Source organism: Priapulus caudatus, unplaced genomic scaffold (genome assembly GCF_000485595.1).
Source record: "Priapulus caudatus unplaced genomic scaffold, Priapulus_caudatus-5.0.1 Scaffold197, whole genome shotgun sequence".
Classification (NCBI taxonomy): Eukaryota; Metazoa; Priapulida; class Priapulimorpha; order Priapulimorphida; family Priapulidae; genus Priapulus; species Priapulus caudatus.
The window spans coordinates 572,034-587,259 of record NW_014577258.1 but is presented as its reverse complement, the minus strand read 5'-3'; the positions used below and the strand labels follow the sequence as shown (position 1 = coordinate 587,259).

Here is a 15,226-nt window from a genome sequence, read left to right as displayed (position 1 = left end):
TCTCCATGTGTTTTTCACCATTTACGTGTTTAGTCCCTGTTTTATCCATTTATTCCAGTTCATATAGTGTAAGCGGAATTCGGTGTCGCACTGTTAGCAAATTAGAAACGGTTTTGGCATGTATGGCTGCAGCATTCCTTCCTGTACGTTCCCAGGTTGATACATTAGCAAGGGAACTAGTGAGCAGCCTTCACGCTGACCACTGTCCTGGCTCATCACAGTCGGCCAAAAGAAGCCGTAATAAGCGCGCAGTGACGAAGAGAGGCGCCAAGAAAGTAAAGCCTAGCGAAAACATGACCTTGGTGAGTTCCATCTCTGTTATTCCAAACATGCGTGAACGTGGAAATACTCCTGGTATGCTAACGCGTCAGTATCCGTCAACGTGTTTGACACGAATTCCCCGTTTCTGCGCCGATGCGAATTAAGCCGCCGGTGGACGATTTCACGCTCAACTATATGCTGCGGTGTCACTCGAGGAGGGACAACCCATCGGATCACAAATCTCAGGTGTGGAGGTGTGCATTTGAACCGGATCCAGCTAATCCTGGTGAGTACGTACGTGTGACGATAGTGTGAGAAATAAATCACGGTAACTCGATCCTACAATACCTCCAGTACCAATGTGACCCAGCCTGCTCTGATAGTCGACGTGCGACCTGTTGGCAGAAAGAAAATTAAGTCTTAACATTAATCTTGTTGGAAACTCCAGCTAGCCTTTCATCATTGTGCTTGGAGTTTTGTAATAGCGGTTACGCATGTGCTTATATCATATCTAAGTTGTAAAACTGCTGCATGGCTAACACGCGTATAATTAATGGCCGCATATAAATATATATTTACCTTGTACGAGCTGCAAAGAGTTGGACTTGCCTGCTCTTGCATCACATTGATTGTCTGTTGCTATGGTAATCATACAGGCAAATCGTTGACGACCGTCGCTACATGCGGTTCGCATTTCGTTTGCCTCATTGATTGCAAGGCTGGCATTGTCCGCAAACGCTACCAGGATGACAAGGAAGACTTTTTTTGTCTTGCTTGGACGACCGTCGCTGTGGTGATAGAGCGAGCTCGGACACAGAACATCAATATACTCATAGTTGGTGGTAGGGTTCAGTTACATTTATTCTCTTACCTTCGTTCATATACATTCATTTTTCAGTGTTTTCATTGATATTCAGATATTTTTAATAGATTAGTTTACCTATAGGACTATATTTAGGACAAGAGATGGTTTTAAGTTCCATTCAGGAGATTTGCATGCAAGTGTCTTATGTCTTTACCTTACATCCACCACAGGGAAGAGAGGCATAGTTTACCTCATTGATGTTGAAGAGCTGGTCTGCTATGGGAAGTGGAGCGGTCACAAGAAAGCACTCGGCTCGATTCTGATTCATCCAGAATATCCGACCTTCGTCTTTAGTAAGTAACGAGTCACGGGATGTGTTATATAGACCGGCATCATGGCTGGTTGCGGTTGTAGGTTGGGACAGATGGTTTTGTCTCAATTATTGCATGTCAAGTCAAGGGTGTGTCAAAACACTTATGGTTTATACTTGTACATCTCAGCTTTGGTTGCCTACCATTCAGAGTGCATGTGCTTGTGTGTATCACTGCATCGTTGCGATACAGTCTTGTGTGTACAGTCGGATACTGGTATTATCAATAGTGAATAAGAATGAGTTTGTTTTTGTCTCTATCTACAGCTGGCTCAGCCGATCATCTCATCGTGTTGTGGGATATTGGCGTTCCTACCCTCCCAGAGTATACTTTCGAACACAGGTATGGCTTCGTTTATTTATTTATTTATGTGATTAGTAGTGCATGCACATACAATGCATATATACAATGCATATATATACAATGCATATATATAATAGCAATGCAAACGATGTGCACATAAATGAATTATGAAGTTGGATAACTATCGAAGAAAAACGCACAAAAAGTATGGCAATCACACTTATTTATGTTGTCGTTCTTTGCAGTCATTATTAATTGTTAGCCGTCAGTTAATATAAAACATCAGGTTATCTTAACAGCTGAAGTGATGTTGGTGCTGTAGGTACACACAAAAGAAATTAATTGTCCAGTAATTGAAATGTGGAGCTCAATGAAGGCGATCGAGACTCGGAGCACACCCTTCACGTACAGATCAATTGAAATTAATTTTTCGTACTGAAAATGTTGAAATTCACGCAGTTGCGAGTTGCAAACTAGTGCTCGATATTTCGTTGCGAAAAACGAGCGTTTCTGCTATCGGCTTTGCGTTTGCTTGCGTAGAAAACTGCTCGTGCTGAGAGCGCCTCACGAAGTGCTCCAACTCGCCTTCTGCACTGCCACTAGTCACCTGATTGCTGCCTGCGAGGACTACTGCAGCGTTTGGCACATGGCGGATCTGGAATCCGACCTGGAAGACGGCCAGCATACGAACGCCCACAGGTAGTGCGCTCAGCAGGGAAAAACTTTTTTTTCACGGGAGCTCTTTTTTAAGTTTGTGGAAAAAATAGCTCTTGTCAAAAATTTTACGGGAGCTATTTTGAGTCTCACGGTAGCGATTTCGGAGGTTTGAAGAGCGAATCGCTCATCGCTCCCGTGTATTTTTTACCCTGGCGCTCAGTATCGCGTGACGATTTCATAGAGCATGCAGGCAGCTGTGAGTGTCAAGAGAATGTAGCTAGGCACAACAAGAGCGAGTCGTATGGGCTGTTGATCAAGCACTGCGACGTGTTTCTGTTAAACAGCACTTGACATTGCAGCCAAGTTGGATTCCGAGTTCATGCAAAATGAAGCGCGAGTTGTGAAAATGGGGGTCCGCACTCTTATGTCCAGACCAGAGTTGTGGTACAATTAATGGTCTTCCTGCTGTGGTTACTTAGATTGTACCTTTGGCAGGTTGCCAGATTTTGACGTGGAGTTGCCTGGACAAGTTGAAGTGGGCAACAACAATGATGGCGAGACTGGGGTTGTGTATGTTGATGGGTTAGCAATGGTATCTGATGACGTGATCGGTGAGTGGCTACGTGTAGTTGTGACTTGTTTATTGTGGAAGGAATCATTTCGAGTGCATAACTGCATAAGCTGGAGAAATTAAAGTAAAATTGTACAGTGCGTGCTTTTGCTCCTCTGATGTTAGTGATGGGAATCGGTTGGAATTTCATCATGAATCGATCATCGGTTGCACCCAACCGATCGATGATCAAAGATAATCGGTTGAACGTTATTGATTGCGGCTACCAGACATGTAAATATGTCATATATCATATATAATACAATATTCTAAAAGCTATGTAACAGTATTATACTTGCTTATGTTTGGTGTAGGTTAGATTTGCTGCCTCAAACACATAAAACTATGTTATGTTTGCAAATTTCATTTAAAATATTTTTTCATTTTTATAATCTATTATTTATTTTCATCATTGAATGCTTAGTCAGTTGCTGCTAACGTCTAAGCAACTGACTATTATTCTATTATAATCGATCATCGGGACATCACTATCTGATGTACGTATCACGACAAAGCACGGTGGTTAAGGATGGTGGCAGGAGGTGTCGAGGTTAAGTTAAACCCTGGACCTTTTCCATATTGCTGCTAGCTACAAAGATTGCACGGCAAGGCTGCATCTACCTGTGGCGCATGAGCGAGACGCTAGAGAGGAGGGAGAGGCAAGTGAAGAGCGTGGCAGTGCGACCGATTGCACAGCTGGAGTGGGCTGACACTGAACAAATCTACATCAGCTGTGCAGGATCAGGTATGCACTGCTGCAGATTTAGGTAGAAGTAGGAAAGAATACACAAAGTCGATGCTCGTGTGCATGTGTGCATACACACATGCAATATCTGACACGTCATAAAGGAATGTCGAACGTCGTTCAGCCATGATGGCAAAAGCGAACGAATTTCAATGCTATCAATCGCTATACTGGTGTAAGTATGGTTTTGCTTCACCCTCTGAAATTCTGGTGGTACCTATCACTGACCGATTGTAAGTATAATTCGTTCATAATTATTACAGGCGTTTAATCCTTACAGAAGCAGGACTGCTGGTGTGTGGTGATAACCAGGGGCAGCTGTGGCTCTACAACACGACACCGTTCCAGCGAACGTCGAAGCTACGTTACGAGGAAGTGCTCTCACCGTCTGCTGTAAGAGAACAGATTGCTCGATGCGCCTCGGCTACACCTACACCTAATCCTAGCACAGTCTCCTGCCTTTCTCTCCTGCTGTAATGGTCATTGCTTTTATTGCTCCTCGTATTCCATCGTTTTGTTGCTATCTGTCGTCATCACTTGCAAATGCTATTTGCTTCTGTGAAGTTAATTGTGTGTGCGGTTGTTATGTGATATGGTTGGATCATCCCCGTGTTTGATGGCTGTTTAACAGGATTTTTAATCTTGCAGATTATTAGTTGGCCACAAGTTCAACTTCAGAAGGGAGAAGATAGCGAGCAGATGGCAGACGTGCTCGAAACAGACGAGGTAGGTTGGAACCGATGGACTGAAGGTGTTGCTCACGTCAGCCAAAAAATGTTCTATTTAAAATTTTAAAAGCTACGATGCTGCCATTGTGTGAATGCCTTTCTAAATACTCATATTCATTTTTGATGTGCAAGCTGTTTTTGGTATGTATATCGACAAAAGCAAGGCAATTTTAAGGAGACCAAATTCATTATTACACTCGGGAGATTGCATAAAATAGAAAATCACCAAACGTGGTTCCCACTAGCATGCATACAACCTGATTGCTTAGATAAGGGCCACCTTTAAAAAATGTTTGTTTCCCTTTACCTACTTCGGCTCTCAGGTACGGAGCTAGGTAGGTAGGGAAAATCTTTTTGTGTTTGACAAGATGCGTGTATGTATATTGTAATTATCCTGTTTGTGGTATGTAGTTGTTTACGACGAAATTAAAATTTTTCTTTTGGCGAAACAAAATAATTTTTTTGTTTTGTTTTATCGACGCCCAAATAAAACTGCTGTCGAGTAGCGCGCACGGCGTTTTTGTTGGCGAGTCGGGTCAGTAAAAGGGGACTAACAAGCAACAATATTTTATCTTAGGCCATAAGCTGTAGTGTGTAGCCAGAGGTGCGCTCTTTCAAACAGCGCGATCATTGGGTCTCAGCGAGTAGAGACGTGTTCAAGCCTGTCTGCATTTACAGATTGTCGTCAACGCTGTTGCCATAGATACGAGCGGTAAGCACATTGTCGCGGGAACCAACAACAATGTCGTCTGCTTGTATGGTGCTGTGAATCCAAGTGCTGGCAATGATCCTTTCTAGTACGTGACAAACATATCTGCAAGACATAGCACATCTGCTAGACATATTTCCAAGCGGAGTCTTTCACGCATCTGTCGTCTGACATAAGATTAATAGCGTTTACGGGTTTTTTATCCATTCGCCAGAACGATTAGCAAGATTTATAGTCATTGAACATTTTAAGTTTTTATGTTTTACCTGAATTGTTCTTCGATGCTTTAGATACATTCGTTTACTTTCCTTTTTAAGTCGTTTGATGGGGTGATTAGACTCGCACAGACTTTGGTGTCACGGGGCTCAATTTAGTTATATATCAGTTATTTGTTTGTAGAAAGTGTTAATATTTTTTAGAAAGCAATAGTTGTGTAGCATGGCATCAAGAAAAGGCGTAAAAACTATTCATTTAGACCGTTTATATCATGCGTGTAATGCATATTTAGTTATATATCAGTTATTTGTTTGTAGAAAGTGTTAATATTGTTTAGAAAGCAATAGTTGTGTAGCATGGCATCAAGAAAAGGCGTAACAACTATTCATTTAGACCGTTCATATCATGCTTGTAATGCATATTTAGTTATTGCCACTTCGGAAGGAAGACCAGGTTGATTTCACTAAAACACTTGGTGCTATGCATTGTTAGTTCATTTTGTATTGTGTTTTTATCACGGAGAACTGTGTTTGAAAGTTCAAGGCGTGCAAACTTCTTCGATGAAGAAATCATGTTTGTCTGTACCTATGTAAGTGTGAAGCATTATTTTCTTAATAAACATGCAATTTAAGCAAAACTGGTATTAATCATGTAGCAATCTGTTCAATCATCTATGGGAGGTGGTACAGGGGGTTGTCTTTCTCCTGCCTCCCTCCCCTCTCCTCCCGCCTCCCTCCCCTCTCCTCCCGCCTCCCTCCCCTCTCCTGCCACCTCCCTCGCCTGTCCTGCTATCTCCCTCCCTCAACACCTCCAGGATCCTATATATTTTGCATTTTCTTTTTTGAATGTCACTTAGTTTCTCTGACAGTTTGCGTAATAAATGTATTAATCCTGTACAATGTATTTTCTCATGCTATGGATTTTTTTTATTTTTCTCCACTTAGTCTACTCTCTCTCTCTTTTTCTCAATCCTCCCGCCCACTGGCCTCACTACTCCCACTCCTTCCCCTCCCCCTTTTCTCCCATCTCCCGCCCCATCCTCTCGTCTCCCGTACCCCCGCCCCCCTGTACCCACCCTCATCTATTCAGAGACCGATCAGATCAACCTGTGACGCAACTAAAACAAGAAAGTCCTCAATAAAATATATACCGAGAGCTTTTAATGGGCATTGTACAGCAATATACAAAACTTCCATGAAAAGTCGGCAATGCTTCCCCTCCCAAAGGTGGGGATATCAAACAAGATGTAGAACTTAGTGCCAGGCATGTGTGCCCTGCTAGCCCCTCCATCCTCACACTAAACAGAGCACATCTTCTGCCCTTGTAACATGGACGTCCGAAGTTTATCGTTTATAGATCAAGAGGGAGAGATGAATTAAATTAAAAATAATTCTGCACATGTACTACATGTGTGCGATATCAGTTATGATGAAGCGGTTTTATGAACAACATTCTGTGGCCTGTATTAAACAGAGAATGCAACAGGTGACTAACTGTGTTAAACACAGAATACACCAGTCAAATACCCTGTTAAATGCAGAATACACCAGTAGACTACTGTATTAAACACAGAATACACCAGGTCATTTACTGTGTTGAGCACAGCATGCACCAGTTAACTTAGTGTTAAACACAGAATACAACAGGTGACTACTGTGACACAATAAACCAAGTCACACCTGCAAAAGACATTCAAGCAAAAGTGACGTCGGCACACTGCCAATAGAATATACCAGGTGCTGCTGCCGTCAAACGTGTTCAAGCCTACGAGAGACTAACACACTGCTGTCAAAATGCACCAGGTGGCGCCTGTATTAAACACTCACGCCTAAGTAACACAAGTCTTACACACTACGAGAGAATACACCATGTGGTTGCCACTGTTAAATGCGCTCAAGCCTACGTAAAACCGCCTTTAACATATACTGCTGACAGCTTTACACCATATGGTGACTTTAACAAACACATCCAAGCCTAAGTAACACCATTGTACACACACTGCCAAAAAATACATCACACCGGGCCTGTGTTAAACATTCACAACTAATTAACACCCTTCAACACTACCAACAGAATAAGCCCGGTGTTGCGCGCGCAACACTGAACTACACACTGTCGACAGTAGGCGGCTCCCCGCGTAGACCAAGAAGAAGTACAGAAGGTAGCGTATGTTTGGCCCAGGGACTGCAAAGCAGCTGCATCGTTTTCAGATGGAGGGGCATACTACATGCTGTTTAATAGTGGTGCCAAGGCAGCAATTTTTTGACAAGACATGGCACATCGTGCACGCGCACTGCTACAATTACAGCAAACCTGTAAAATACATAACGGTGGTCGACAACTTGTAACTTCTCCTCTGCACAGCACAATTGCAATAGCACATTTTAGTTTCTAAAATTTGTTTAAAAATTGATCTGTCATCAGAACTTTCGACGACGAGTTTATACGAGGAATCGGTGAATAGGCGATTGAAATGTGCCCTTAAATCACAAGTGATCAGAAGTGAAAATGTGCTATACAAAATAAGCCAGAGGAAATGCCACCATCCTTGTAGTTACGAGTGCTTGTCTGTAGGTAAATGTGTTGGAGACTGTCCTGCACAGCTCATACGACAAGCAACATTATGACAAAAAAATCACTAAATCTTGCAATGATTCTCCAAACATCCTAAACCAGATTCGGCTAGCAGCGAGCAAATCGACGTCATGCTGACTGACACCCTGAAACGATGTAGCAAAATTATGAGTCACGTACTGCCTCCAGCAACACCTCTAGTACCAATCTGACCCAGCCTGCTCTAATACTCAAATTGGGGCCTGTTGTTTGAAACAAAATTAGTCTTTACGTTAGGCCAAAACAAAATATATGTGTGGTTACCGTTACATGACGAAAAAAAAATAGGGTAGGTAGGTAGAGAAAACATTTTATTTTCTTGAAATATTTTATTTACGAACCATGTCCGAAGGATGTGCGTTGTGCCTTTTGAAGAAGGAACTTAAAAAATTTTAAATTAAAATTTTCTTTTAAAATTTTTAAAACTGAATAAAATGTTTAGGGTCGCTGGGAATAAATAGGGTCGGTCGGGAAACCGTAACCACACCTATATTTTGTTTTGGCCTTACTGACGTTACTCTTAACATTAACTCTTTCTTGTAGACAGGACCTCTATACACTCCATACAAGACAATCGTAACTTTACCCTGCTTTTGTCAACAGCCTACGAGAAAAAAATCAATGTTAATGCTAATGTTAGGGAAATTTTTGTTTCTGAAAACAGGCCCCACGCCAATGGCAGCTTAGTGTTCACCTACCAGCGCTATGCCACGTGTTCGATTCAGTGGCCGGCCTCGCCCTCGCCCTTGCCGCCACTGCCCTCGCTCTCCCGCCGCTTCCTCTCCTCATACGCTCGCTCGTCCCTAGGCTTTGCACTGCCAAATATGCTGGCGTTACGCCCCGCCGCCGGCGCGTTGACGGGCTCCTTCACCGAGCGCGGCGCGAGCTTCAGCTTGGGGCGATTTTCCAGCTCCTCTGTAAACAAGAGCATTGCACGATGTTAGCTCAAGCAGGGGTAGCTCGTATGAATGTTCTAAACACATCAGCAGTGCGGCTACGTAGTTGACATCCAGTAAGTAAATTATCGGGAGCAAATTTATTGAGGGGATACGGTTTCGGGCTGGCCGCACGCTCGTGGCTTCTACGACGGCCGCTTGCGTTGCCGCGGTCACCGTCTCTCGGCATCCGTACGCTCACCTGCTGTCGCCTCCCTCGGTTCGTCGTACGAAGGCGGCGGCCTGGCGCTGTATCCGCCTCGATCATCCCGGCTATTCCATCCTCCCCGTTCGTAGCCGCCGCCGCCGCCGCCGCGCCCCCCGCCCCTATCGTAGCCTCCGCCTCCGCCTCCGCGGCCACCGCCGCCGCGCATCCCTCCGTCATAACGGTCCCGAGGCGGCCCATCATCCCGGTAGCCACGGTTACCACCACCGCGGTCACTACCGCGGTCACTGTATCCTACAACGCAGCGAATTGAAGAAGAAATCAGTCTTTTAAATGTCCTCGCAGATGAGGCCCTGACCCAGCTTCCTGCTCCCAGCGCCACCTACTGCCACCAACAGGAACAAATTGCATTGTAATTGTACAAGCATATAGTCTACAGGACGTCTCAGTCTGTGTTTGTTTGGGTAGAGCACTGATCCAGATCACAAATTGTTGACCCCGCTGGCGAGTTTGATTCGGAGAAGGATCCAATATGGCGGCACGCGGCTCAGCCAATCACCGGTTGTTGCTAGTTACGAACCATCCCACGTGGTCACGACAGTGGACCCGTTGGAGGCGCATTTGCATTTGTTTGGTGGAGATCAGGATCAAGTGACCCAGGAGGATCAGACAGTTTTGTCCCAAACAAACAGGCCCTTAATAACAGAAAAATTATAACAGGGAGGACTATGATCCAGCCTATTATTAGTAGTCTATTAATTACACATGGTTAGCTACGTATTCAGTGTTTCACTGAACGTCAGAACATTGTGAATGAAACACAGAACTGGCCAAGGAAGCATTGGACATAGAGGTCTACCCAGACCTTTAACACATGTCGGGTCTTACATGCCTGTAACAGCTGAAGCTCATTTGCGACCTCCCACAAATCCTCTGACATGCTCTAATTTCCAGCAGCGTTTACTTATGACAATCTCAACACAGTCATGCTCTGTTTGTTACAGAGTGATGTAGACATCTCTGAACAGATCAAGTTCACCTGTGGAATTAGGACCGCTTATTGTAATGTGTAATTGACTCCAATTGGTACAACCCTGTCCCGTGCCCTCCCCCACCCGCCCATAAATGACATGCCTTCTGAAACTCCTGGGGGGAGGGAGAACCCTGAGACATACCTGCACGGAAAGCAACAGCACAGACGGGAGAAGATTAATCCAGATTAAAACGAAAAAGTTTTACAGTGAAATGTCTTTAGTCATCTGCTACTGTGGCAGAATGGTCAGGGGACTTACTTCTGTCACCATAATCACCCTGGTCTCCACCTCTCCCTTGATTACCTCTGTAATCGCCTGCAAATATGCAAGTATGGCCGCCAAGTCTAGATGCCCCTCGTTTTACGTACTAATACTCGAGATCTAAGTACCTATGGAAGGACTTACTTCAATGACTCAAGCACAACTTAGCTATGTCTCTCCGCAAGGTCACACTCAAACACTTTCTTGTTTGCAGCAATAACACACATCAATTGGTGTTTTTTGACACCTACTGCACAAATACCATTCATACACACATAACAACCAGACTATTACAGCAACAAGAACAACGTCAACAACAACCTATTTTATTACAGTCAGCATGGATTTGATGAGCCAGTTGACTGTACACGCAAACCAGAAGCTTTGAAGGATGACCCCAGGTTCTGCCCAGTCACCTTCCAGTTCCATATCACAGACGCAGACCTGCCAACCTGTGATTCATGAAAATAGTAAGGCTTTTCTTTTCTTGCAGCAGGCCGCCATTTTGTTTGTATGTTATGCATGCGCGCAATGAATGATGGGACTAACTCTAGATCACGCGAGAACAACGGGAACGTGTGATCCAATATGGCTGCGCCCACAATCGCCAGATATTTCTCGGCTCACAATGTAAAAAACATTAATTTTCACAAGTCGTAAAAAATCGTAAGTTTTTCAGTTTGATCGTACATTCGTAGAAACATCATGGAATTCGTAAGGAATACGAAAAAATAGTAAAGGTTGGCAGGTCTGCAGACGTTGCAAAACCTAAGCAATTCACTCCCAACGAGCATCCGAAACGCCGCGAACGAGACTACGTGCAAGCGATTTAAGTGCACTCACCTCCTCCTCGGCCGCCTCTGTCCCCGCCGCGTCCTCCGCGCCCGCCGCGATCGAACCCGCCATCTCGCTTCTGGCGGCCACCGGCAATGTCCACTCGAATGTTTTTCTCCTCAAACAGCTGGAAGGCAAACGATAGCCGACACACACGCAGGGGCCATGCTAACGTTGACGAGTGATGTCACTTCGAATTCATCCTTCACACTTGAAAGTATCTGCATGTGCATCTAGTTAGGAGATGCATTATAGCTATCGTTATTGGCCATCATTCATTGAACTCATTCATCGCATTAAAATTTTAAGTTTCATGTTTAATCAATAGGAATATATGGTACATTGCGTGTGATAAAACGTTGCCAATGTATCTCCTTAGGAGGATTCATTGTGGGAAGAGTGCCAAGACTGTCTGTGTGGGGAGGGGGGGGGATTGTACACAAGCACTTGCACGAGAATTATGTTATGAATATATCAAGTGACATATGCACATGTTTCACGGTGAGTGATATAAAGAATTCAAAATAAAGTCACAAGACAATTGATCATGAACACAATGCCACATGGGTGTTAATCCCATAGCCAGCTACCATTCTGCACTGAATCTAAGATATGTCACTGAGAACCACAGCTGTGCCTAGAGAAACTCAGCATGTGATTATCACACTGAATACTTACCGCTGAATCGTAAGTAAGTGCTTCCCGGAGGGATTCAGGGTCATCGAACTCCACGTAGCAAAATCCTGAAATCCATCCCAGATCACAATAATAAACCGACTGCACCGCAAACCTTCCCGTACTTAGTAAAAAATAGCGACCATGTATATATATTAACTATGTCGTTACGTAAATTCAACTTGTTTTGCTCAGTGGACAGCTCGCACTGTCAGTCCATGCTGCAAACGTACCTTTAAATTGGTCGGTCTCTCTGTCACGAACTAACCGAACACTGTGCACCTGCAAGAATTGGCCGCCGTTATGGTAACAGTTACACGCTTCATCACATTCAGGATATATTGATAGGAACAGTGATTTTCCGTTTCAAAAAATTGCCTTTTCCGTTTGGGAAAATCATGAATTCCGTTCCAAAGTAAAGAAAAAATAGAAATTCCGTTTTGCCATAAAGATTGTACACACCAAAAATGCAAAATTCCGTTTACATATATTTGCATGAAAAAAAAGTATTTGGTACAACCTTTGAAACCAGAACCGGCACCGAAACACAGGACTACCAAAAGTCGTAATTGTAAGTCATTTCGCTCTGAAACTTGTCTGAATGTAAACCATATCATTACCAATGCTATTTTTGACTGTTTTTGTGTGATTTTATTGAAATTTCCATGTTGTAATATGTTCAAATTACGTTTCCCGAGTTTTTCCGTTTTAAAACATCTTTTCCGTTTCCAATGGCCGTTTCCGTGTTTTCCGTCCGTTTTCCGCGATCGCGGAAAATCACTGTCCCTATATTGAGCTCTCTCCCTGGCCCTATTTATTGGGAGCTCTACTCACATCAGTATTGTGATAGGACATTCTATTATATGATACAAGGTGAGTCATTGCCACCAAGTTGACAGTTTGGCATGAACCTGTGAGAAACATGCATAAACTGGTCTAGCTTGATAGATCTAGATTAATAGAAAGTGCACGTAAAAGAAAGTGTGTTTATCTTGCTCAGACGGATAGGCTAATTATTGGGTTACATGACATACATTAGCCACAAGGATGCCGTTCATTTAATCAGTACACAAACACAGACTCACGCATGTATACGCACGCACTCTCACGCACGCACTCTCACGCATGCACACAGGTTTTTTATAAGAATGTTCGCAAAACACGGTGCATGTAATGGCGCGAAGCTCACATTTAATCCATGGAAGATCTGATCAAGATCACCCTGTACGATGCCTTGCGGAAGGTTGCCAACGAATGCTGTATACGGAGGCTCCGTCGGGAAAGGTTTACTTTCCTGTCGGCTGCAGGAATATTAATAACAACAGATTTGAAGGCTCTATTGCACATACACTGTTAAAAGACAGAACAAGAGCGAGTCCCTTGCCAACTCACTGGTGAACCATAACACAAATTTTACACACTTTATATGTTTACGATGCCATAGCCAGAAAACTTTCAAATATAGTTTCTTTCTGTAACAAGTGCCGCCGAGCGACTGGGCTCATCTGAGGTCTGTTGCTACGGCTATAAACGTAACATTTCAGGCGTGCGTAGTGACACCTTTGTTAAGCGCAGATATGCAGATACGCAGTTGCGTACACATCATTTCAGCAAACATTTTTTTATTGTAGAAAGAGGTCGAGCGAGAGAAAGCGAGAGAGGGGGACGAGAGAAACTCATCAACACGCATGGTTGACGTTTGGTTATGGTTTATGTTATGGTTTGGTAATGGTTATGAGAGAAACAATTATTTAAAAAAATATTGTAATTGTTATAAAAATTATTTGTTGTTATTAAATTGTTGTAAATAAATCATGTAAATATTTGCATTAATTGAAAAAAATAGTTAAATGGATAAAGATAGAAAAATACAAAAAACAGGAAAATAATTAAAAAACAGATGGGATTCGATCCAACGACCTTTCAGCCGTGACGCCCGTGCTCTACGCGTGCGGCTATTCAAGCTTATTGGGTTTATAGATTATGGATGTGCCATGAATATATGATAACACTGTGACATCAACAAATCCATGTTTAACCTTCCTCTTGAGGGTCAAAAGGTTATCAGACACTTACTCTTTGCACGTCAGTGGAAAGCATATTTCATGGTCCTTTCAATAAAGTGATAAAAATGGTAGGTCAGCGCTGAAACAAAAAAGTTTTCCACTCTGTCCATTAGGCCATGTCGTCAGAAAGTCTGATATCTTACCTTTCCCCCACTGGCCTTTGACCTTTGACCTCCAATTTCGCACTAGTGATGGGTTTCCTGCCCATCACACTATACACCAAATATTAAGAGCATAGGTCGAGCCATTCAGATTTGTGCATGTGAAAAAGTATTCAGCAGTGAAAGGGCTCCTCAAACTCCTCAAAAGATTCCTCAAACTGCGTCAAAATTCCGCCACGAAAATGCCCATAACTCCTTACTGAGGTTGAATTTTGTAATTCTGAAAAGTATCTTTCTAACGACTGTGGCTCAAAATAGTGCTGCCAGGTACGTATCCTGGGTACGGTCCGGTATACCGAAACGGGTACCGGTACCCTGGTACTATCTAATAATAATATGCCGGACCGTACCTCGCCTACTCCACTAACGAGTCTAGGGAGTCGCCTACGCCTACTCACTAACCCTAACCATATCAGATAGTTACCAGGGTACGTTCCGGCAGTACCCAGGGAGACATAGAGTCAGACCCTATGATCAGTATCAGCCAAAATAGAACAATTAAAACCATTGGCTTGGGCATTAAGAAAAAATTAACCTACTATGCCTACCACTCTCCTACAATATATAAAGGCTATATTACGAGCTCCGTGTAATAATCAGAAAACTGGGCGGAAAGCTCCGGGGCGCGGCCCATGCTTCATGCATCGTGGCCCGCGAGTAAAATGTGACACACGGTACCGGTACCTAACGGTTTACGTTCGAGTCAACGAACCCGTAAATGGTACCTCAACTGAGTGCACGTCTCACACCATGCCGTATGAGATATGCGTGACCAGGCAATAAAAATCCGGGGGAGCAAGTATTTGGGTACACGATCGGCGTGTTTTAATTTATACTTTACCTTCCATAACCGCCACCGCGGTCAGAATATCCATCATTTCTGGAACCATAACCGGCCATTTTGTAAAAGACCTAGGGTCTACCTCTACCGTAGCAGTTTGCAAAATTTTTACAATTTTTAAGTTTTGCTTTAACATTTACCACTTTTTGTTATTTTATTTAAAAATAAATTGAATCTTAACATGGTGCAAATTATTTAACGTTTTAGAGTTGTATCACCATAGTGATTATTATAT

General features: G+C 43.3%; 2 protein-coding genes across 3 annotated transcripts in view; one reads left to right on the top strand and one right to left on the bottom strand.

Annotated features, from left to right (window-relative positions):
* The window catches only part of LOC106807146 (leucine-rich repeat and WD repeat-containing protein 1-like), a 10,202-nt gene extending 4,160 nt beyond the window's left edge, over window positions 1-6,042 (top strand). Inside the window, exons 5-15 of one of the 2 annotated variants that reach the window (XM_014809409.1) lie at window positions 156-302; window positions 427-547; window positions 918-1,103; window positions 1,297-1,419; window positions 1,704-1,779; window positions 2,281-2,439; window positions 2,893-3,008; window positions 3,597-3,752; window positions 4,033-4,145; window positions 4,401-4,478; window positions 5,159-6,042. In XM_014809409.1, the coding sequence (XP_014664895.1) occupies window positions 156-302; window positions 427-547; window positions 918-1,103; window positions 1,297-1,419; window positions 1,704-1,779; window positions 2,281-2,439; window positions 2,893-3,008; window positions 3,597-3,752; window positions 4,033-4,145; window positions 4,401-4,478; window positions 5,159-5,278 (1,395 nt within the window). In that variant the 3' untranslated portion in view covers window positions 5,279-6,042. Of the gene's footprint in view, window positions 1-155; window positions 303-426; window positions 548-917; window positions 1,104-1,296; window positions 1,420-1,703; window positions 1,780-2,280; window positions 2,440-2,892; window positions 3,009-3,596; window positions 3,753-4,015; window positions 4,146-4,400; window positions 4,479-5,158 lie in introns of those variants that run through there. The other variant, XM_014809410.1, reaches the window with a different exon arrangement.
* A 501-nt stretch (window positions 6,043-6,543) lies between these two features.
* LOC106807147 (eukaryotic translation initiation factor 4H-like) lies at window positions 6,544-15,080 on the bottom strand. The gene is made up of 8 exons (XM_014809411.1): window positions 14,992-15,080; window positions 13,113-13,224; window positions 12,157-12,205; window positions 11,927-11,991; window positions 11,258-11,375; window positions 9,156-9,413; window positions 8,717-8,933; window positions 6,544-8,125 (listed from the first exon to the last, which is right to left on the bottom strand). The coding sequence occupies exons 1-7, from the start codon at window positions 15,048-15,050 to the stop codon at window positions 8,740-8,742; spliced, it is 855 nt and encodes a 284-aa protein (XP_014664897.1). The 5' UTR covers window positions 15,051-15,080; the 3' UTR covers window positions 6,544-8,125; window positions 8,717-8,739.
* Window positions 15,081-15,226: the final 146 nt, after the last annotated feature.

Coding starts and splice junctions, on each gene's coding strand:
- LOC106807147 (XM_014809411.1), bottom strand. CDS start 15,050: ATGGCCGGTTATGGTTCCAGAAATGATGGATATTCTGACCGCGGTGGC. Junction 11,992..12,156: donor AGAGACCGACCAATTTAAAG/GTACGTTTGCAG, acceptor GATGGATTTCAG/GATTTTGCTACGTGGAGTTC. Junction 11,376..11,926: donor CACTTACTTACGATTCAGCG/GTAAGTATTCAG, acceptor TTTGCCTTCCAG/CTGTTTGAGGAGAAAAACAT.